The sequence below is a fragment of the Hibiscus syriacus genome, unplaced genomic scaffold, assembly GCF_006381635.1.
Source record: "Hibiscus syriacus cultivar Baekdansim isolate YM2019G1 unplaced genomic scaffold, ASM638163v2 tig00110270_pilon, whole genome shotgun sequence".
Classification (NCBI taxonomy): domain Eukaryota; kingdom Viridiplantae; phylum Streptophyta; class Magnoliopsida; order Malvales; family Malvaceae; genus Hibiscus; species Hibiscus syriacus.
In genome coordinates, this window is record NW_024062656.1 from 183,021 (window position 1) to 207,204 (window position 24,184).

At 33.9% G+C, this 24,184-nt stretch overlaps 1 protein-coding gene and 1 pseudogene across 1 annotated transcript; both read left to right on the forward strand.

Annotated features, from left to right (window-relative positions):
* The first annotated feature begins 473 nt into the window (after nt 1–473).
* On the forward strand, nt 474–14,305 carry LOC120115723 (WEB family protein At2g40480-like). Its single transcript, XM_039136347.1, has 3 exons — nt 474–800; nt 978–2,363; nt 14,295–14,305. Exons 1-2 carry the CDS (start codon nt 531–533, stop codon nt 2,322–2,324), a joined length of 1,617 nt encoding a protein of 538 aa, XP_038992278.1. The 5' UTR covers nt 474–530; the 3' UTR covers nt 2,325–2,363; nt 14,295–14,305.
* Nucleotides 14,306–19,432: 5,127 nt separating this feature from the next.
* Nucleotides 19,433–24,184, forward strand: LOC120115672 (annotated as a pseudogene).

Genomic DNA, 24,184 nt, shown 5'->3' on the forward strand with positions numbered 1-24,184 from the left:
GCGCGGGGCAGGGGGCGCGCTTTACTGCTACGGGTGTTAGATCGGAAAATATAATCTGACCGATGTTAGATCGATAAATATACCGATCACCGGTGATTTTTCGGGAAAAACACCAAAAAAAAAAAAACTTATTGATTCCTCAATTTTCTAATAATAAATGATATCTAATTTACTTATTGATTAATTTAAATAAGATATTATAAAATTATTATAAAATTAATTTGTTTTATTTATAATATCGAAGTTGAATCACTGAACATACTACTTTTTTTTATTATAAGTGTATTGATAATATAATGAAATAAAATAAATAAATTTTATTGATTAAAGTTATAAATAACATGATAACAAAGATTCATAAAATAACTTTTCCTACGTAAAATTATGTATGTCATCTCTTTTTCATCTTTAAAGCTGGAATTGCACACCCTTTAAAACGAGGCCTTTTGTCTTTGCATCACACTCGCATCAACATTTTTTCACACTATACATATTTACTCTCTAGCTAACCTTGTTTGTGTGCCTATGCAATGGCAGCTGAACCTCAAAACTCCCCACTGGAAGGATTTCCGGGTACACCTAAGGTCCGGGAGGTGAGACCCAAGTCCGGCCCTGAGATTTTTGGGTTTTGCACAGATTCGTGTCAAGTCCCGGCCGGTGACCCGAACCCCGGAATAAGGAGAGTGAGTTTGAGGGCTGAGATCGACACTTCACCGCCTTTCGGATCGGTTAAGGAGGCTGTGACCCGGTTCGGTGGCAGCGGACCTTGGGTGCCATTGTACAAGTTTGATGAGGCATATGTAAGTACTATCATCTTGCTCTTTGACTATTATATATATATATATAGATAATGTGATAATAAAGGTATTCTTTGTTTTGTTGTGTAATCATGAAATTTTCAACATGTTATCATCATTTTGGTTTGCATATTGCTTGTATTTTTATTCATGTGCGAATGTGTAAAATTATGATAACAGAATGGGAGTGAAGAGTTTGATTTAAAGAAAGTGGAAGAACAAGCAGCAGAATTGGAGAAAGATCTGATTGTGAAAGAATTGGAGACCCTTGATGTGCTTGAAGAACTGGGAACCACAAAGAATATTGTTCAACAATTAAAGAGACAGCTGCAACATGAAGCCATGAAGTGCATGAACGGTACCACTCCGGATTCGGATGCCATCAAGGAAACGAACGAGGAACATTGTGAGCATACGAGATTCGGGTCTTCGAATCCCGGCTCGGTTTCGTCACCGGAATCAATATTGATGGAGTTGAAGCAAGCTAAGTTGAACCTTGGTAAAACTATCAATGATCTTGGGGTGATCCAAGCTTCGGTCGAGTGTCTCAATAAGAAGATGAAGAAAGAGAAGAGTTTACTCGAGAGGACCCGTGAGAAGCTAACTTATAAGTTTGCAGGGCTGGCATTGAAGCCTGGTAATGGCAACTTTGAGCAATCATCAAACATTTCAAGTGGTACATGTCACAATAATGCCAAGCCTGAGCAGTTTAAGCAAATGGTTGATCCTACAAGAAGTGAAGTTCCAAAATTGATGTCAATGCCGGCAAATGAACATAGAAAGCCTTGTATTAGAACAGCTGAAATGAGGTGGATTGCAGCTAAGAAGATGGAGGAAGCTGCAATGGCAGCAAAGGCCCTTGCTGTTATCGAATTGAAGGGTTCGTCGTGCGATGACAACTCTTCCGGATTTTGCTTGCCAGAACCAGAGCCGTCACCTCGAACCCCGCATGCTGAAGCAAATGTCTCCAACCTTTCACTATTGAGGAAACTGGAGAAAGCTTCGGAGGAAGTTAAACATAGTAAGGAGGCATTGGAAGATGCTCTTAACAGAGTTGAAACAGCAAACAGGATGCAATTTGATGCCGAAGAGGCTCTCAGGAGATGGATTCCAGATCAAGAACAGAGGAAACATGTTTACAATGCTACCAAGATCAACAATTTCCCACTCCCTCATCCTCATCAGCATCAGAAGATCACTCGATCACCGTTACACGACCTGAACGAGCGAAATCCAACGACGGACAATGAACAAAACTCCGTCTTGAGGCCACCGGTTTCAATGGCGGATATCCTCAGCAGGAAACAAGTTGCAGCTAAAGGTCCAACCGAAAGGCAAAAGGTAGCTTTGAGCCAAATGCTTCATGAACTAAGGGAAGATCATCATCATCTGGCATTTTCTCCAAAACCTGATAAAAAAGATGAGCAGAAGCAGTATTTGAGCCAGAGAAGAAAGTTTGGTTTCATCCACATCTCTCTTCTGCAAAAGCAAAACAAGAAGAAACCACAAGCTTTAAACACAATGTGATAACAATTTGGATACATGGTGATCTATTCATAACAGGTTGTGTTCAGTTTGCTTCATTTGTTTGTGTTGGTTTTTGGGTATTGTTTTCCTTTTTTTCATAATGTTGTTGGCATCTCTTCTCTGGATATTTGTTATGTTCTGTAAATGTATTATATAATTTGTTATCATGTATGCACAAAAGACATTGAATCAAACACTGGTATAGGTGAAATCAGCAAGAGATAATAGTATATTGGAGTGTGATAAGATTGTTTTGGAATGAAAATTAAGGGCAAAGTGTTGATGAAAATGTATCAACTCGGAAGATTGTCGAGGCAGGCAAGGGAACTTTGCTAAAGTTTTCCATCAACACTAAAACTAGGGCGGTAAATGAGATGAGATACATCTTGAATTATTCTAGTTTGATTCGATTAAAGTTTGGTTAATATTTATATCAAATGGATTAAATTCAAATTCTTAATGAGTTGTAACAAGTTACTTAATACTCAACTCGAAAAGTTCATGAATAACTTAAAAAAATAATATATTAAAATTTTAAATTAAATTAATAATAATATGGATTAAACTAAAAAATGAATTAAACTAAACTTTTTTTTAAATACCTAAACTATTTTTTGTCAAAATAAGTTCTTAAACTATTATATACTATTATATGTAATCTCTTCGAGTACCTCAACTATTTTTTGGTTAAATCAAATCTCTAAACTATATCTTTTGTCAAAATAAGTTATTAAACTATTATATACTATTATATGTAATCTCTTCGAGTAACTCAATTATTTTTTGGTTAAATCAAATCTCTAAACTATATCTTTTTTTTGTTTTAAGCATCTAAACTATTTTTTTTGTTCAAACAAGTACATGATTATGTGTGACATATTAACATCTTATTGGTCGAAAAATAATTTTTTAACTAAAAAATACTAAGACTTAGAAATAATTAAATATAATAGTTTAAATACCTAGTTTGCCTAAATATAGTTTAGATACCTAAAGCAAAATAAGAGTATAGTTTAAGTACTTATTTTAGTTTAAGCCTAATAGTATTAACATTTATATGTTTTTTAAAAATACAATATAATATTTTCATGTACTGTAACACCCTTAACATGTATATATCTCAATATACGAGTCAAAGATGTCACATAAACTTAAAAATATTTACTGAACTGAAATTTGCCTAAAAATTTGTTTCATTTAAAAACACTCTTATTCTAACTTTAAAAATCTATTTTTAAAATATCTCTCAACTATAATTTAATTCTTTGTCACAGGAAAAATAAATTCATTTGCTAATCAAGAATTTCACTAAACCATGTCTTTTCGTAAAAAAATTTAAAAACAGAATAATGTAATATATATTCTTTTCATGCATAAATACTCATAAAACTAAATTAAGTAAAATAAACTAAAATAGTTCTAATTTACTATTACAAATTATTAAAAATAAATGTAATAAATATAAATTACTTACATAATTATACATGTCACTACTAGTAAAAAGAAACTTCAATAATGTCTTACTGATACTTGTATTATGGATAATCTGCACATGATGCTTGGAAGACTCCTCATAAAATGTTTGTATCTCAATCAGACCCTACTCATGAAAATCATTAAGCGCTAAGTATAACTTAGTGAAGCAGTAATAATCTAAGGTGAGAAAAAATATGAAAATATCATAAAAATAAATAAAATAATTTGAATCAAAATATTAAACTGACAAACCAACTTATCTAAGTCGATTTCTTCACTGAGACCTGAAATTTCTTTTTACATCAAGAACTCATGAAAATTCTGATAAATTATATCTGATAAAATAAGCATATTATGCTTTCTTTCACCTAGAAATCATTCACAACTTGCATATTCATTTTCATAGCCCAATACATATTTATGAGAACATAAGACACGTGAGTAAGGTGCGCACTATGCACAACACGGTACAAATTGTAACTGATACTGAGATATGATGCACTTCAGTGCCATCATAACCTGAATAAGCACCAACGGTGCTAGACATTGATACACGAATGTACCAAAGCTGATATGATAACATTGATACACGAATGTACCAAAGCTGATATGATAACATTGATACATGAATATATCAAAGCTAATAATACTCAACTAATGGCATGTCAAGCGTACCAACAGTTCTCACTATAACACACAATGGGCTGATGTATCATAATAAATTCATCATAAAAATATCATGCTTGGGTAGTTCATACCCTAAATCATTCATAAAACTTATATAGAATATTATAAAAATATTCTTTATAAACTTTATAAATCATACTATAAATTAGAATGAGGTTCACTTATCGTAAGTAGTCATCGATCAAAATAATTAAGTAAATAAACTCACTCACCTTTGCCTCACTACAGAACTTGTATATAATAATCCTAGTCACGAGCTTTGTCATTTCCTTTCAAATCATTCGGATTGCTAGGTTTGTCGTGGTCTGACAATACCAAATTATAACACAAAAATTATTCGAACTACATATTAGTATAGTACTATATATTCGAAAATCTACAAAATAAAAATCTATATCAAACTAAATCATATTTTTATTATAATTTCCCACTTTTGAAATACTCTTCCAAATCCATGAATATTTATTTTCATCTTTAACCCTTCATCTTTGATAAATTACACAAATAAACCATAAATTGTGAATTTTTTTTAGAATTCACCTCAACCTTTCCATTTAATTCATAATGGTCCTTCACCATTATGATAATTGTACATTAATTACTAAAATTCCAGCACTTGAATAAGATACCCAAATAAATTCTTCAATATTCAAAACATTATAAATTTCAACCCAAACTTTCTTAACTTTCAATTTTCAACCACCAAACTCAATAAATTTGTAATTCAACCTCAAGTCAATATTTAATTCAAATTTCAGAATACTAATAAATTTTACAGCATTCAATAATTTACTTAAATAATACTTCTTCATTTAAGAACTTGCAAACAAGTCCCCAAAGTTTTGGAACCTTTTGAATTCCACTATCTAACCATTAAAATGAATTATTTTAGAATTCTTCTTAACATTTCCAATTTATTCAAAATTGTCTCTTGCCATTTAACTTCAATTCCAAGAATCCAAAAATATACTCAAACATTTAAACATTACCCTTCATCTTCTAATCCTTTTCGACTTAAATTCTAAAATTTCTATATCAAGACAACTTGCACTACCTTTAAAGAATCCATATTCTGTATTGATATACACACTGGAATTTAATTATGTTTCTTCCTTTGAAAACTAGATTCAAATACGAATCTATTCATATAAATAACTCCTTCTAATTAATTATGTACAATTTATGGTGAATTTTCAAAGTTGACCGACAAAATCTGTTTTGTGAAGAATCTGCTGCCCGTTTTTCTGATCTTTCATTGGTTAAAAATTCATATCTTTTTTTATACACCTTGAAATTGATCTCCGTTTATTTTAAACAAAACTAGATTGATATATGAACACAATATATAAAAATCACCTCCAAATAATATTTATAGAATTTCTGATAAATTTTCAAACTCACTGTCAAATTTGAAAATCTAAACTGTTTTCATTAATTTACATCATTAGGTTCTTCATCAATTCTTACAAAACTTCTAATATCAAGAATCAATATTTAATCATAAAAATCACACTTCCCCTTCATCAATATCTTACCAACTTGAGCATGAAACATGAAGATTTTTCTACTAAATGAAAGAGAATTTCATATAGGTTATTTTATCCTTGATAACATAACTTAAAATTCTAGTAAAAATGGACCAAAAATTAAAAACAAAGCTTCTCACCTTGGCTATGGGTTTCAGCAGCTTGCTAGAGGAGATAAGAGTTCACGATGATTCTCAGAAAAAAAATATCTCCAATTATTAACATTTAAAACTAATTAAATGATTTTTATTCCTTTTGGGCCAAATACCAAAAATACCTTTAATAAATCTTTAAAATTACCAAATATCATTGTCATATCATCCATTAAAATATTCTTTGGTCAAATATAAATCAACTTGGCTTTGAATTTTGAATTTGGTTATGCACTTTTCAAAAATTGCATTTTAGTCACTACAATTCCATTGTTCGGTCAAATCTGAAAAATTGCACTGTTCTGAGCCAATTTTCTTTGATATCAAATATGAAAATAATATTTCAACCATTTTCTAACATCCTTCAAATTTTTGTAAAATTTTGGTTTGATCTGATTATCTAATTTCAATACCGAATTTTACCGCTTTATAGCTTTTAACACAAATACCGTACCAAAAAAAATATGATTCCCATTAAAATCACTGTTTTAATTCAAACTATTCATTTACAGGCTAAAATATATAGCTTTTTAAAAATTACAATTTTGGTTCTAAACTTTTCAAAATTTATACTTTAGCCACTAAACTTTCAAAACTTACATTTTAGTCACTGGTCAAAATTTGGGATATTACAATTCCTACCCCTTTAAATAAAATTCGTCCTTGAATTTTTCATACGTATTTACATAACTGTATTAAACAGATAAGGAAACTTTTTATTCATGTCTTATTCTCGTTCCCAAGATACTTCCTCAACTTTATGGTTCCGCCAAAGAACCTTTACCAGTGGTATCATCTTATTTCTTAGTTCTTTGAATTCATGTGCAAGTGTCGTTCAAATGGAACCTTTCCCCTCATGGGCTTCCCCCGTCTATTAGGATCGACTAACCCATGCGCTAGAATCTTTACTGGCTCCTAAATTCGGTTGAATCTCAATTTTTTCCGGTGTAATTACGTGTGAAGGATCTGATCCATACTTTCGAAACATCGAAACATGAATATATTATGAATCTTATCTATCTCTGGAGGTAACGCCAATTGATAAACTACTGGTCCAACTCTCTTTACAATCTCGTATGGTCCAATAAATCTTGGACTCAATTTTCCTTTTCTTCCAAATCTCATAATCTTTTTCCAAGGTGACATTTTAAGAAATACCTTATCACCTACTTGATATTCAATCTCTTTTCTTTTTAAATCAGTATAAGATTTCTGTATATCATCAACTATCTTGAGATTATATTGGATTACCTTCACTTTGTCTTTCACCTCTTTAATCAGATCTGGACCAATTACATCTCAATCTTTCAATTTATACCAATTTAGTGGCGTTCGACATTTTCTTCCATAAAATGCTTCAAAATGAGCCATTTTGATACTTGATTGATAACTGTTGTTATAAGCGAATTCTGCTAAAGGAAAATATTTTTCCCATGATCCTTTGAAATCAATAACACACGCCCTTAGCATGTCTTCAAGTATTTGAATAGTTCGCTCAGACTGTCCATTTGTCTGAGGATGATAACTTGTGCTGAAACTTAATCGAGTTCCCAATGCCTCATGCAAAGACTTCCAAAATCTCGAAGTGAATCTCGGATCTCTGTCTGAAACTATCGAAATGGGTACTCCATGAATTCGTACAATTTCTCTTACATATAACTCAACATACTTGTTCATGGAATAATCTTCTCGAACTGGGATAAAGTGTGATGTCTTTGTCAATCTATCCACTATCACCCAGATCGAATATTTCCTACTGGGTGTCAAAGGTAAACCTGTTCGAAATCCATGGTAACACGTTCTTATTTCCACTGAGGAATGGAGATAGGTTACAACAACCCCGAAGGCACTTGGTGTTCTGCTTTTACCTGCTGAGAGGTTAGACATTTAGAAACAAACTCAGTGATAACTCTTTTTATACCTGCCCACCAATACTAAATCTTTAAATCTTGATGCATCTTATTTCCTCCTGGATACATAGTCAAAGGACTATAATGAGCTTCAGAAAGAATATCTTTATTCAGTTTTTCGTCATCTGGTATACAAATTCGATTGCGATAACACAAACATCCATAAGACTTAATTTCAAAATCTGTCATTTCTCATTTCTTTGCTTGCTCCATTCTATCTAGACACTTCTTATCTTTATTATAAAGATCCTTGATTTGATCTACTAGCGCAGATCTCAATCTCAATTCTGCAACCAATGCATCATTTTCGTCTATTGATAGTCGTGCATCTAACGCTCCCATTGCAGCAAAGGTTTTTCGGCTTAGTGCGTCAGCTATCACATTAGCCTTCCTAGGATGATAATCAACAATCACATCATAGTCTTTGAGAAGTTTAATATATCTCCTTTGCCTTAGATTTAACTCTTTCTGAGTGAGCAAATATTTTAAACTCTTATGATCTGTATAAATGTAGCATCGCTCACCATATAAATAGTGGCGTCATATCTTCAGAGCAAACACTATAGCTGCTAGCTCCAAATCATCTGTAGGATAATTTCGTTCATGTGCCTTTAATTGCCTTTAAGCATAGGCTATCACTTTACCTTCTTGCATTAGAACACATCCCAAACCATTATGAGACGCATCATTGTAGATTACATAATCTTTTCCTGACTCTGGTTGCACTAACATTGGGGCCTCTATCAGAATCTTTTAAGTATATCAAAGCTTTCTTGACACTTTTCTTTCCAAACAAATAGTACATCCTTTCAAAGTAACTTAGTAAGTGGAGATGCAATTATCGAAAAATTCTTCACAAATCTCCAATAATATCCAGCTAACCCCAAGAAACTTTGGACTTCCGAAACATTTTGCGGAGGTTTCCACTCCACTATCGCTTGCACTTTCTTGGGATCTATTCTAATTCCTTCTGTTGAAATCACGTGGCTCAGAAAATCAACCTCTGACAACTAAAATTCACACTTTGACAATTTAGCATATAACTTTTTATCTCGCAACGTTTGTAGTATGATATAGAGATGTGTGTTATGCTTCTCCTTAGTCTTAGAATACACCAAAATATCATCAATGAACACAACCATAAATTGATCTAAATATGATTGAAATACTCGATTCATCAAATCCATAAATGTTGTTGAAGCATTGATCAATCCAAACAACATCACAACAAACTCATAATGATCATATCTGGTTCTGAAAGTCGTCTTTGGAATATCTTCCTTTTTTATCTTTAGCTGATGATACCCTGATCGAATATCAATTTTTGAAAATACTAAAGCACCTTTAATCTAATCAAACAGGTCATCGATCATCAGGAGAGGGTATTTGTTCTTTACTGTCACTTTATTCAATTTACGATAATCAATACATAATCACATCGATCCATCTTTATTTTTAACAAAAAGTATCGGTGCACCCCACGGAGATACGCTTGGTCTAATAAAATCTCGATCAAGTAGCGCCTATAATTAGGGGTGTGCATTATCGGATATCCAAAAATTTCGGATACCTAAAGTAATGATCCGTATCCGATCCGAAAAAATCGGATATCCAAAAATTCAGATCGGATAATATTCGATATCTGAAATTTCGGATCGGATATCCAAATATATGAATCTGATCTGATTTTTTTTGTTGCAAATAACTAGTCTTGTATTTTTTATCATCAGTTCGAGAGTATCAAAACAAAAAATTGTACTGCTCAACAAAAAACCATCAACCATAAACAATTATAGAATCATTCATATATAGAAATATAACACAAAACTAGTTATTAATTAGTTTATTTTAAGCATTAGACTTCTACATGCACAAGAGATAAAACCAGACTTGAAGTTCAGATCCGGAATAGAAAATAAAAAGAAAAGAAAAGTAAATCAGCATAAAAAATTACTTAGGAATTGTGTATGTAGAGGTTCAGGAATCGTAAAGAGGTTGTCTACGTTAATTCGAGAACTAGACCTCTGAAGCACAAAAAGTAGCCATAGAAATGCAGTTTTTAAACAAACAGATAATAGAGTATATGCTCATCGGATCCAACCATTTCATCAAGAAATTTATCATTTGTATCGTCGAAAACCGTTTCTGAGAATTACCTTCTGCAAGCCCAGCATTCGATATTCTCAACCCAGATTTAATTAACAATCTTTCATCAATTTCTTCTCTCTCTCTCCTCGGTCTTCTTCTTCAGCAAGCAAAGCACTTCTCTCATTGACTTGTGTTTCGAATTATAGAAAATAGCAAAAAAAAAATCAGATTTTCGGATAATCCGAAAATGGTATATTTTCGATCCGTATCTGATCCGATAATTCGAAAAAAAATTTGGATATCCGATCTAAACTATCCGAAAATTGAAAAACGGATCGGATATCTAAATTTTCGGATCGGATCAACGGATCGTATCGATCGGATCGGGTTTTTTTGCATACCCCTACCTGTAATTGATCTTTAATTCTTTGAATTCTATTGGAGCCATCATGTACAGAGCCATTGAAAGAGGTGCAGTTCCCGGAAAAATATCAATTTTAAACTCTACTTCTCAATCAAGAGATAATATGGGTAATACATCTGGAAATTCTCGAACTATCGGAATATCCTCTAATTAAATTTTAGATGTTCGAGTATCAATTACATTTGCTAAGAAAACTATACAACCTTTTTTTCTCATCATTTTTATTGTTGTCACTGCTAATATCATATTAGGCAAAGATTTAGCTTTTTCTCCAATTATTATTATCTCAGTACCCTTTATATCCTTTATAAAATAATCACTTCATGCGACAATCAATCCCAACTATAATGTCGAGATAACCAATCCATGTCTAGTATAATCTCAAATTCATCAAATAGTAACTTCAAAAGATTCTTCAAGAATAAAACCCCTTAAATCTTTATCGGACAATTTCTACTAATATGTGTAACTCTAGCACTATGACACAGTGGATTTACAGATTTTTCTTGATATTATAAATTCTCGCTGGAGCATGAACATCGAACTGGGAGGTTGTCTCTGAATATCCCCTACATCTACCTCTTTTAAACTGAAATGAGGATGACGCTCCTGATCTTTTAGTTTGTCATATCCTCTCTATAATATAACTCTCATTTTGCTTCATTTCCAAATCTTTTTCTTTATTCACCACTTCCTGAAAAGTGTTCAAATTTGCAGTCAACAAAAATTCCCTAAGTCTAGGGTGGGGGCCTCAAGTAAATTTCTGACATATGTCTCTTTCAGGTGAGAACCATCTACGAGGCATATCGGGCAAGTTTATTAAACCCACATTCAATTTTTTTTTCATCATCAGAACACTAAAGATTGTCCAACATTATTTTCACATAATTTAACCACATATATGCCACTAATGGGCCGTAGTTTGCTTAGCCTTTAAATTCTGTAGCTCCTAAACTTTTTGACTCTTTCGAAACCGATATTCTCGAAACTGAAGGATGAAGTGAAGGCAGAGGAAAGGAAAGTGTTGCAGCTAGCTGATATCGAGCCATGATAGCCCCTAGAGCTTCTAAAACGTTCCCAAATTTGGAGCCGACACTCCCTGATGTGTATGTGTTCCCTATTATGTATGTATTCCATATTGTTGAGGTACATACTCTACCTCGTTATTATTCATTCTTGTTCAATGGATTGTCTTATGACTTCCGAGCCGGCATATAAATACATCACAAATTTACGTTAGTAAGGAGCAACATCATAAATAAAATCATCACACCATACCAGATCAGTAATTTCGACATCCTAGTGGCATGTACATATTTTTTATATAATATAGGCCCAGTTTAGGCCGAGAATAAGCTAAACCTGGCTCTAATACCAATAAATGTAACGTCTCCACACAGGGTCTTCCAAATTACCTTCGTGAGCCACTTTAGAACATAAAGCTTTTGGATTGTAATTGCCATCCCGCGATCCCGACCAGATTATGTTGCAGAAGACGGCTATCGGATAGAGTAAAATCACAACTGATAATTTGAGAAAATAAAAATGAAAATAAAGAAGACACAAATTTTACGTGGAAAACCCCTAAATAATATAGGGTAAAAACCACAGGCAATGGTAGAAGAATTTCACTATGAGAAAATAGGAATTACAACTTCTCTCGATCGACCAAGGAGAAAACAATGATAATTCTCTCTTGATAAAATGGAGAAAACAACTCTCAAGAAACTCTCTCTAGTATTGGAAGAAAGCTAGAATGCTTTGGGATGGATTTGAAGCTAATTGAGCTAGGGTATTTATAGTTGAAGCTTAAGGACTAATTTGTAAATACCTTAAATTACAATGGCTAAAATATGATTCTACCATTGTCCAAAATTCAACATTTTCTGCACCCAATTTTTGACAATTGCACCAAATGGATCGGTGCATTAATGCTCCATTTCGGTGGTCGTGATATTTGACTTTTAACAATCTCCCACTTGAAGATTTGATTGGAACAATCATATCTTCACACCATTCTTTCTACCTTGTACCTTCATGTTTCTTACGTCTCTGACAAGCCACAAGAGGATCGACACCAAGTAAATTTATTAGCATTGATTGCCTTCATCGTGAAATCTGCTATGTTGTCTTTGGTATGGATCTTCTGCATATCTACCGTCCATTCTTCTACCTTTTCACGAATGAAATGGTATTGAACTCGTATGTGCTTTGTCCTTGAATGAAATGCTGGATTCCTTGCTAAATGCAAGGCGCTTTGACTGTCACAAAACAGAGATACAAACTCTGGATTGTGCCCAAGCTCCTCCAAAAGCATCTTCAACCAAACTGCTTCTTTACTGGCATATGTAGCTGCTACATATTCTGCCTCTGTTGTGGATGTAGCTAAAACTGACTGTAATTTTGAAACCCAACTTACAGCTCCACCAGCAACTTTGAACACATATCATGTAGTAGATTTGCTTTTATCTAAATCCCCTATATAATTAGAATCTACATACCCATTTATTAGTAGGTTTGATCCTCCATAAAATAATGCAACATTTGTGGCCCCTTTGATATATCTCAGGATCCTCTTTACTGTATCCCAATGCTCTTTGCCTGGATTCGCCATGTACCGACTAACCACTCCCACTACTTGTGCAATGTATGATCTTGTGCATATCATAGCGAACATTAAACTTCCCACTCATACAGTACTCGAGACATCTCCATCCTCTCTTCTTCACTGCTAGGACTCATACTAGAGGATAATTTGAAGTTAATAAGAAGAAGAGTAGAAATTGGCTTACAATCTTGCATGTTGAATCTTGACAAGATCTTCTTCAAATAATTCTTTTGTGAAAGCCAAATATTCATATTACTTCTGTCTCGGTGAATTTGCATCCCTAGAATCTTGTTTGCTGATCCCAAGTCCTTCATTTCAGATTCCCTAGCCAGTTGTGCCTTCAATTCTTCAATATGATCTTTGTTGGGTCATGCAACCAACATATCATCCACATACAATAGCAATATAACAAAATCGTTATCACCAGACCTCTTGAAATAAGCACAAGGGTTTGCATTAAGTCTGTTATATCCAAGGTATATAATGAAGGAATCAAATCTCTTATACCAACACCTCGGCGCCTGCTTTAGACCATACAGAGATTTGTTCAACCTGCAAACCAAGTTCTTCTTTTCTTTTTCTTTAAAACCTTCAGGCTGGAGCATATAAATTTCTTCTTCAAGATTTCCATGAAGAAAAGTTGTTTTAACATCTAGATGCTCTAGATGTAACTCCAATGTAGCACACATTGTCAAAACTACTCGAACTGTTGTTAGTTGAACCACAGGAGAAAATATTTCATTGAAATCAATACCTTCTTTTTGAGCATATCCTTTGACCACCAGTCTTGAACGATACCTCTCAACTTGATCGTCACCATTTCGCTTGATTTTGAAGACCCATTTGTTACCAATTGGCTTCCTTCCTTGTGGTAGTGGCACAAGGTCTCATGTATTATTTTTATGAAGGGCTTCAATTTCTTCTTGTATCTCCATCATCCACAGTGAAGCATCTGAACTGTTTATTGCCTCCTGGTATGTTGATGGCTCACTGTCCTCTGTTAAAAGGCAATATGCAATATTACATTCTATAACATAATCTGAGTGCCAATTGGGACGTCTTCTCACACGATCTGATTGACGAGTTGTTAGAGCTTCAGAACTCTCTGGTTCTTGCTCATCATGTGTTGGTTCTGCTTCAGAAGAATCTCCTAGTTCAACCTCCTTTTCCACATGTATCTGTGTAGTCTCTGACTTTTCAGCATTATCATCATCTTCTTTTCTTTATAGTTTATCTTCTACAAAGATAACATCTCTGCTGATGATCACTTTGCGGGCAGTGGGATCCCACAAGCGATACCCCTTTACACCATCAGCATACCCCAAAAATTTACATTTCCTAGATTTTGGATCCAGCTTTGAGATTTCTTGGGAGTTGTACATCACGTACACAATACTTCCAAATACATTGAGGTTTGAATAATCAGTTGGTTTACCAGTCCACATCTCCATTGGTGTCTTTAGCTCTATTACAGTTGATGGAGCTCGATTCACCAAATAACAAGCGGTATTGATTGCTTCTGCCCATAATGATTTTTCTAGGCCTGCATCCATCAACATTGCTCTTGTTCTTTCTAACAAGGTTCTGTTCATCCGCTCTGCCACTCCATTTTGTTGAGGAGTGTTCGCCACTGTGAACTGTCTTTTGATTCCTTCTTTCCTGTAAAAGTCATCAAATTCTTCTCTTGTATATTCTCCTCCATTATATGTTCTGAAATACTTGATCTTATTTCTAGAATCAAGTTTCACCCGCGCTTTGAAGTTTTTGAAAGTTGAAAACACATATGACTTCTTCTTAATAGGGTACACCCAACATCTCCTGGAGTAGTCATCAATAAATGAGACAAAGTATTTTGCTCCACCTAGGGATGTAACCGGTGCTTGCCATACGTCAGAGTGAACCAATTCTAGAACACTTTTGCCTCTAGAATTTGACGTGTTGAATTTCAACCGGTGTTGCTTACTTGTTATGCAATGCTCACACAAAGTAAGTGATACATTTGTTAAGCCTGGAAGTAGCTTTTGCTCCACAAGGACTTTTGTTCCTTGTTCTGACATATGTCCAAGTTTCTGATGCCATAGCATTGCAGAATCTGAACTACATGAGGCAACAGAGGCTTCTGCTTCTAGCAAAGTTTCTCCCTTCAGCATGTACAAGTTTGATGCTATATTTTCACCTTTCAACACCACAAGTGCTCCACGGAACACCTTCATGATTCCTTTTCGTGTTTCAATCTTGCTTGCATTATTATCCAATAATCCGTAGGATAATAAATTTTTCTTCAGACCTTTCACGTGCCGCACATCTCGAATAACTATAATTGTTCCATCATACATCTTCAACTTGATGGTTCCCACACCAACGATCTCTAAGGCATGATCATTGCAACTATACACAGATCCTCCTGAGACAGGTTCATAATGATAGAACCATTCTCTTCTCGAGGTCATGTGATATGTTGCTCCCAAATCAATGAGCCATATATCTGCATATCTCTTTCTACCTTCCACGGTGGTTGACGCTTCACAACATAGAGCATCTCCATCATCTGAAGTGTTTACGGTATTGCCTTGTGGATTGGAGTTTTTATTTAGACTCCAACAATCCTTCTTCATGTGACCATTCTTTCCACAGTTGTAGCACTTTAAATTCTTTTTATTTCTCGACTTCGATCTATCATGTTTGTGACTACTGTTTTGGCCACATTCCGTTGATCTCCCTCTCATCGTTGTTAACGCTTCTGATTGTTGCAAATTTACTTGTCTGTCTTCCTTGTTCTTGCACCAATTTTCTTCTTGTAGAACAGCAGCTGCAACGTCATCGAAGACTAGACTGGTGACATTACTGTTTGTCAAGTTGATGATGAGTTGACCATACGAATCCGGTAGACTTTGAAGTAGAAGTTCAGTACGTTCTTGTTCTCCTATTTTACAGCTTAAGGATGTAAGCTGAGAAAATAAAGTGTTCAGTGTATTTAAGTGATCCGTCACTGAAGTAGATTCTAACATACGGAGAGTGTACAATTTTCTCTTAAGGAAAATTTTATTGTACAACGATGTGACCTCGTACAATTTGGTGAGATGATCCCATATCTCCTTAGTTGTATTCTCCTCCTCGATGCTTGACAATACTTCATCTGCTAATGCTAGATGAAAGTTTGTCATAGCATTCCCGTCCATTTTGATCCATTTGTTGTCATTTGTGAAATCTACCGGCCTTTCACTAATAGCTGCTAGACACCCGTCTTTCCTCAGAATGGCCTTCATCTTCAATTTCCACAATAAGAAATTTCTCCCATTGAATTTTTCTATAAAAAATTTCGTTGTCATAGCTTCTATTACGGATAGCTCTCACTATTTCACTATCGTGAATAATTCTCTGGAACATTCAAAGAATGGGTAATAACTTCTTACTTTCTTATGTTGGAGGGTCCATCTTTTGGTGGCAACCACAAAGACAATAAGCAGATATTACACACTCTAATCTGACTCTGATACCAATTGTTGCGGAAGACGGCTATCGGATAGAGCAAAATCACAACTGATAAATTGATAAAATAAAAATGAAAATAAAGAAGACACAAATTTTACGTGGAAAACCCCTAAATAATATAGGGTAAAAACCAAGGGCAACGATAGAAGAATTTCACTATGAGAAAATATGAATTACAACTTTTCTCGATCGACCAAGGAGAAAACAATGATAATTCTCTCTTGATAAAAAAGAGAAAACAACTCTCAAGAAACTCTATAAATTCTCTCTAGTATTAGAAGAAAGCTGGAATGCTTTGGGATGGATTTGAAGCTAAATGAGCTAGGGTATTTATAGTTGAAGCTTAAGGACTAATTTGTAAATACCTTAAATTACAATGACTAAAATATGATTCTACCATTGTCCAAAATTCAACATTTTCTGTACCCAATTTTTTACAATTGCACCGAATGGATCGGTGCATTAATGCTCCATTTCGGTGGCCGTGATATTTTACTTTTAACTAATGTTTTTAAAATCGGATCGGGCATTGAATCGGTGAAGGTACTGGTTCACTGGTTCAATCGGGTTCAACCGCGGTTGAACCGGATTTTATATAAAATATTTTTTTAAAATTTTACATAATATTCAAAGCAATATTAATATATATATAACACTTTTTTTTAAGTTTACAATATTAAAAGGTATAAAAATATCACAAGTCATAACATATATAAATTAAAAACCATAAAATCAAGTGAAATAAAATGATTCAAATTAAATACAACATAATATTTAAGGTAAAACATATTAAATAATAAATATAATTATATAACTATAATTAAAAAAATAAAATTGGGGTTTAAAAAAATCATAACAAATGATGTCATTTGGTTTAATTTTTTAAAAAAACAATCTCACATGGCTAAGAAACATAGAAGAGCATCCCAAAAGTTTAAAGAGTAAAAATATGAGAACAAAACAATCCCACACGACTAAGAAACATAGAAGAGCATCACAACTTACTTCTATAAATAATAGAGGTAATTTGACATTCAAAATCATAGAGCCTTTTGGTGAGCACAGAGCGAACTATTCTTTCGCTTCAATTGAGCTCAAATTTTAGGCTTCAATCGAACTTCTAAATTTTTTTTGAGTTCGAGCATTTTCGAGTTCAAGTTTTAATATTATATTTCGAGTTCGAGTTGAACTTGATAATTTTTAGCTCGTGACTTTTTGAGTCGAGTTGAGCTTACTTTTTGAGTCGAGTTGAGCTTACTTTTAAAGTTTTCGAGTTCGAGTCGAGCTCAGCAATACTCGAATTTGACTTGGCTCGTTGAACAAACGACGTCATTTGGTTTAATTTTTTTTAAAAGAAAAAAGTGAACCGGCGGTTCAAACCAGTTTTACCAGTTTTCAGCCGATTCACCCCGATTTTATCGGTTTTCAGCCGGTTCATTGCCAGCCCGATTTTGTGAGGTAACCGGACAGGCCACCGGTTCACGGTTCAACTGGTTGAATCGGTCGGTCTGGTTTTGATAACCATGCTTTTAACAGATTACCCTGTTAAGACCTTCATCGACACTAACCGCTCTGCTTAATATCTGCCTGAATTCACTCCAAATAGGTTTTTCCCATTCGAAGAAATCCCTTCTCATAACAATCATTCATTCCCATCTACCATGAACCCAACAACCGAATTCTTTAATCTTTCCTCGTTTTTTAATTGCTAAACTGAAAATTTTTGAATAAGAGTTTTTAATTGCTAAACAATTCAATTTTCATAGTTAACAATTATAGGTACATTACGTATTATATATTTAGTATTTAAATTATTACTCTAATTGAATTTTAGTTCTTTTTCAAATCATATTTAATGTATAGTTTAGATTCTAATTTAATATCTCACAGTTAAAAAATTTACAGAATTGTTGATATTAATTTTTTTATCTTTTCAATGATAACATGATATTATCTTATGATGATACGTCAAAATTACTGTTACTTTTTTAATGATCGGATATTAAAATCAAACATAAACTAAATATTAGGGGTAAACTAATTTGATTTGACACGAAAAATAGTTTTTTTACACGACTCGGTACGAAAAACCTAAACTCAAATTGATTTTAAATTTTAATTTCATAAATCCGACTCAACTCGAAAAAATTTCAAGTTCAAGTCGAATTATAGAATACAACTCGAATAACTCAAAATTTTTAACAATTAATATATTGATTTTCAAGTTTAAGTTGAGTCATTCGACTCTACATAATATATGTATATCACATATGAAAAAAATGAAGAAATATATATATATATATATATATATATGTATTGTATATGATTATATAAAAATCCATTTAAATTTGAAAACTTAATTCGACTAGAATTTTATAAACTCGTCTCGATTTAAAAAAGTTCAAATCAAATCTGAGTTATAAGATATAACTCATCAACTTAAATAATTTAAAATGATTTTAATTAGCTTTAACTCGACTTAACTCGACTCTAATTAACTGGATTGAACATTCACTCCTAACTAAACTTATAGTTTACCCAAAATTCTAAAATAATTATAAGCTGATTTTTTCAATAAACGATCTTGGATTTTTTTCATCAACTCTTAACAGGTCTTTAGTTACTAACTCAATTTTCCATATCATTAAATCAGCCATTCTGCGTTCAATCGGTCCGCCGATCTGATTTTCCAACTTTGCAATTTCGTTTTCCAATTTCCGGTTTTTGATAATTCAATCGGTGAAGCAAGCTTCTTTTGTTTTGATCGTCCAGTGTTTGTGCGTCCTTAGAACCTAAAATCTCTGAACTTGAAAATGTGGAAGCTTTCTTCTTCTTCAAGAATTGTGTCTGCTTTCCTCAAACTTCATTTCAACCGTCTTCAAGTCAACCCGTTCCACCAAATCCCTTCAAATTCAGCTGAATCAGCTCTTTCCCATTTTCCTTTTCGTTGCCGAACTAACCCTTTCTCAAACCTTTACATTCCAATACCCAACCCCATTTCCCCTTCTGGGTTTAGGTTCTTTTCCTTTAAACCCTCTAATTCCGCCTCCAAATTCAATACCCATTTCGCCAAAAACGTTTTTCAGAACCCTACCGGTGTCTTCACTACCACTTTGTCCAAGCACCGGGAGGCAATCGCATTGCATTTCGATGCCTTTTTCAAAAGGAATTACTTGTTTCTGTTTGGCGTTGGAGGGGTTTTCCTTTGTGCTTTGCTTTGGCGGATTATGTTCGGCATTGCCAACACTTTTGTTGGTCTCTCTGAAGGAATGGCAAAGTATGGCTTTCTCGCCCTTTCCACTGCAATTGTATCTTTCGCTGTAAGTTGCTTTTTGCTCATTCACCAACTGCTAGCACTAGCTTTTGGGTTTTGGATTGATTTGAGGTTGAATCATTGACACCACAATGGATGTTTCTGCATACTGATTCATTTAATCAATGTTCCTAATTGCGAGTTGTCCATGCATTTGTTTAGTCCGTAAATGAGATGAGATAGATACCATGATACTCAAATTTGTTAATTTGGTCGAAGCTTGATCAATACTCGAATTGAATAGACTCAGCTCGAGTTCGACTTAGTTCTTAATGAATTGTTTGATATCCGTCCCGAAATGCTGCTAGCAGTTTAAAAAAATAATGTATTAAATTTTAATTTTTTAAATTAAATTAATAATAATAATAGTTATTTGTTGTTTTTTTTAAATGCGATATAAGATTTGTATGTACTTAAGATTCAAATTTGAGCTCACGTTCGACCTTCAATTGAATTAAGTCTGGGAAATTTTTGACTTCAATTTTTTTCGATCTCGAGTTGAGTTCAATTTTTGATTTCAAATTCATTTACAATTTTTAGCTTGTGAGCTTTCAAGTCGAGATGAGCTCAGATTTAAACTTTTTGAGTCGACTTGAGCTTGACTCAGCTCGTTTACAGCCCTACATTTGTCAGTCAATACCTATGAACCTTTTATGTACCAACTTTAATGTAGTGAGTTTGGACAAACTATTTACTTAAGTTAACTCAAAGTAGATTTTACAAATTCTGATGATTTTCTCTGGTTTTGGAGTTTGTATGAATGTTCTTGGATAACAAATTATAATGAAACTTTAGCTGTTGAATTCACCTTATTTCATTGTCTATAGTCTTATTGCATACTTGGTTTTACATTTCTTTGTCGACTAATGTGTTTCTATACTCCAATAAAAGTAAACATTGCTTCTTTGAAATGCCCTTATTTTGCTATTGAATTCATGAGTATGGTTATTTTGCTTCTTGCCTTAATGGATGATTCTGGCATTTTTTTAAGGAAAATGATAGTATCTTGACCTTCTGTTTCATGGTCATTCATTATCATCAGGGCTTGTATGTTCGCTCGAGATTAACGATAAATCCCGGCAGAGTCTATAGGATTGCCATGAGGATGCTGAACACATCTCCTGAGATTCTTGAGGTTTTGGGTGCACCGCTCACGGGAACAGATTTAAGAGCTTATGTTATGTCTGGTGGTGGAATTACACTGAAGAACTTAAAACCAAAGTTTAGAAGAAAACGGTGTTTTCTTATCTTCCCCATCCAAGGTTCCGAGAGAAAGGGTTTAGTAAGCGTTGAAGTCAAGAATAACAAGGGCGAGGTTTGCTTCTAATATTTAACCTTTATAATTTCTTGAGCAAACTACACATGAACTCTCACTGATGTGGTTTAAGAAGAAAAAACAGAAGCAATCAAAAGAAGTATACAAGCTGAAAAACATAGAAGAAGATGGAACTTTAGAAATTTAGGTTATCTAGTTTCTCTATAAATTCAACCCTAAAGATAACTTATGATCTTAATTCTTAAGTCTTAACTCTGGATTTAAACCTTAAAGGAAACTAATAATCCTAGCCACCTATCTATATGTATAATAATAGTTAAATAATAAAATAACATAATTGTAAAGTTCCTACGTCACTTGCGCTGTGTAAACCACTTCCCTCTCCTTTTTTTTACCTTCAAGAAATATGATAGTACTAATTAATTCATGGTTAAGATTTTTGTCTAGTTCATTTACTTATAGGTGTAATTTGATAATTTCATTCAACCTTCATATGATAGAGAGAGCATCTTCCTTGGTTATCCAACAGTGAGATGGATAGCAAAACTTCAAATTTTTAGCTAGTACCACATTTTAAGTACGTGTTTGTAAATAATCAGGGGGAACCTTATCTTTCCCGAATAGATGCCTAGACGTGTTAGTAAATTATTAGGGGGAACCTTATATCTTTCTTCTGAGAATGATAGAGAGGGGAACCGAGGAGTGATGAATATGTTTCTCTCTGCCATTCTTCTGTATTTGAATATTTAATGTCTTAATATTTCTTGGAAGCATTTAAAATCTTTCTGCTATAGTTCCATGGCTCCCTTTTGTCTCTTTTTGTTTCTTTCGCTAAATTCAAACCTCGTCATTCATATTGGAGAAAGTCATCGACAAGTATTCTTCACAAGTCTGGGATGGAAGATGATTCGAGTAAGAATCATTATAAAGTTGAAGGTGTTATAGATGAAGAAAAACTCCAGGTGTTGAGCAATTGTCTAGTGGGGTGGTGCAAGGACTTTGTTAAAATTGGTCATCTCGCTAGATAAATGCAATCGAAGGGTCTCACTGGCTTCACATTAATGAGAGCTGTTGGTAATGCGATTTTAATGATTTTCGAAGACAATGCTTCATTGAGAAGTGTAAAGAACGACAAATCAAAGATTCTCGCAGAGTGGTTCTCCATAGTCGAAGCTTGGTCAGAGAGTTTGGTAATGGAGTGTCGTCGAGTATGGCTAGTTTGCGAGGGTGTTCCTTTTCACGCATGGAATTGGAATACTTTCAAGAACATTGCTGATAAGTGGGGTCTTTTATTGGCTATCGACGAAAGTTGTCAATCTCCATCATTCTTTGATCGGGCTAAAATTCAAGTCCTAACAAAGGCTGATGCGAGAATTGATTCGATGGTTGAATTGAAGGTTGGTGACAATTTCTTCAAGGTCATGGTGCATGAGATAGAACCTTCATTCAAACCAAACTCTTGGGCTCCTGAAGAATACAAGTCTCATTAGATCTCGTCTCTTCATTTGTGGTTTTATTTTAGTCTATATGGTTGTAGGTGTTGCTTTCATTTTGTATTATGTTCTGTCGCGTTGTTTTATTACTACTGTTGGTGGTGTAATTAGTAGTAAGGTGATTTGACTGTGGCTTTGGAAGAGGTTTTATGAGGTTAAGGTTTTTGTTGTAATGGTGTACATCACCATGAGAGGATATTCCGTGGTGTCTTTTGTATCGGGTATTATATTAATAAAATCTGAGGTACTCTTTTCTTCCTTCCAATGTTCGTTAACATACTTTTAGTATGTGAACGAATACGAAGGGAGTTTTTAATGAGACCTCCAACTTCTATAAAAAAAAAAGAATAGGTATAAACTGGAAGAATACGAATTGCATATAGACCATTATAGAGGTAATGATGCTATATCCCTGTACTAAAATGATTAAAGAACCCTTTTCTACTTTATCTATAGATAAGCCCTTGTACTTTTAATTTGTTACCCAGGTAAGCACTTAGAGCTCGTTTTATTTTATATGATGAAAATTGGAAAGTAATCACTTTCGAGGAATTTAATTGGTGGGAGAGTGATTCCCATGGTTGGTATGCTAAAACGTATCAACTTTCCTAGGAATTTTCCTTGTTCCAAACGTTGTAATGTTTTGTTAACTTAGCAATCATATTCTCAAGAATTACATACCGTTAGAATCGTAACATGGGAAAGTATCAAACGCCACCTTAGTCTTTAATGTATACCCAGGTTACCCTAACCTTGAATTTATAGCTCAATAAACCTTTAACATGAATCAACCTTTTATTTGAAACAAGGGCCTTTTGGGGTTCAATTTCAAATCAAAGGGTAAAGGCATATTTGAACACAATAAAAGAACAGGGTTTTTTAAGAAAAGTGAAATAACTTGAAGGTTCTCTTAGTGTTTTGGCCCATTCCTATATATTTGAGCATATGTTATTTTTATTTGCAGTATGTTATGAAGCTATTAGCAGTAGACATTCCAATGGATCAGGTCCTGATCAGCGGCTGTTCTTGATTGATGATGAAGAAGAGTACAAGGTTGGTGGTGGATTGATCTCTGTGCTGAGAGATCCCGTAGTGAAGGCAATGGCTGCGACCAAGGAATTCGATGATCTTGACCAAATTGAGGAAGAGGAGGATGCCGAGCGAGAACTTCAAGAGGCTGAAAGAAAGCGTCGTGAAGAAGTCGAAAAGCTTGAAAAAGGTGGCAATCAATGACGGCTGGCTTGATTTTGTTCTTCTCCCTTCTTGCTTTCGTTTACTAAAGTTTCTGAAAGTTTGATCTGAGGCATTAACAATGCCAGATGAACTTACTTTGAGGAGTACCCCTTCGTTATACTGATTGTGGCCAATGCTTTCTCTAAATATTTTAACTGCCTTGTAGTCAAATGGCCCTGTTG

What these genes read in the sequence shown, in the direction of transcription:
- LOC120115723 (XM_039136347.1), top strand. Translation starts at nt 531, where the DNA reads ATGGCAGCTGAACCTCAAAACTCCCCACTGGAAGGATTTCCGGGTACA. An exon ending in ACAAGTTTGATGAGGCATAT is followed by an intron (nt 801 to 977) that starts GTAAGTACTATC and finishes TTATGATAACAG; the next exon opens with AATGGGAGTGAAGAGTTTGA.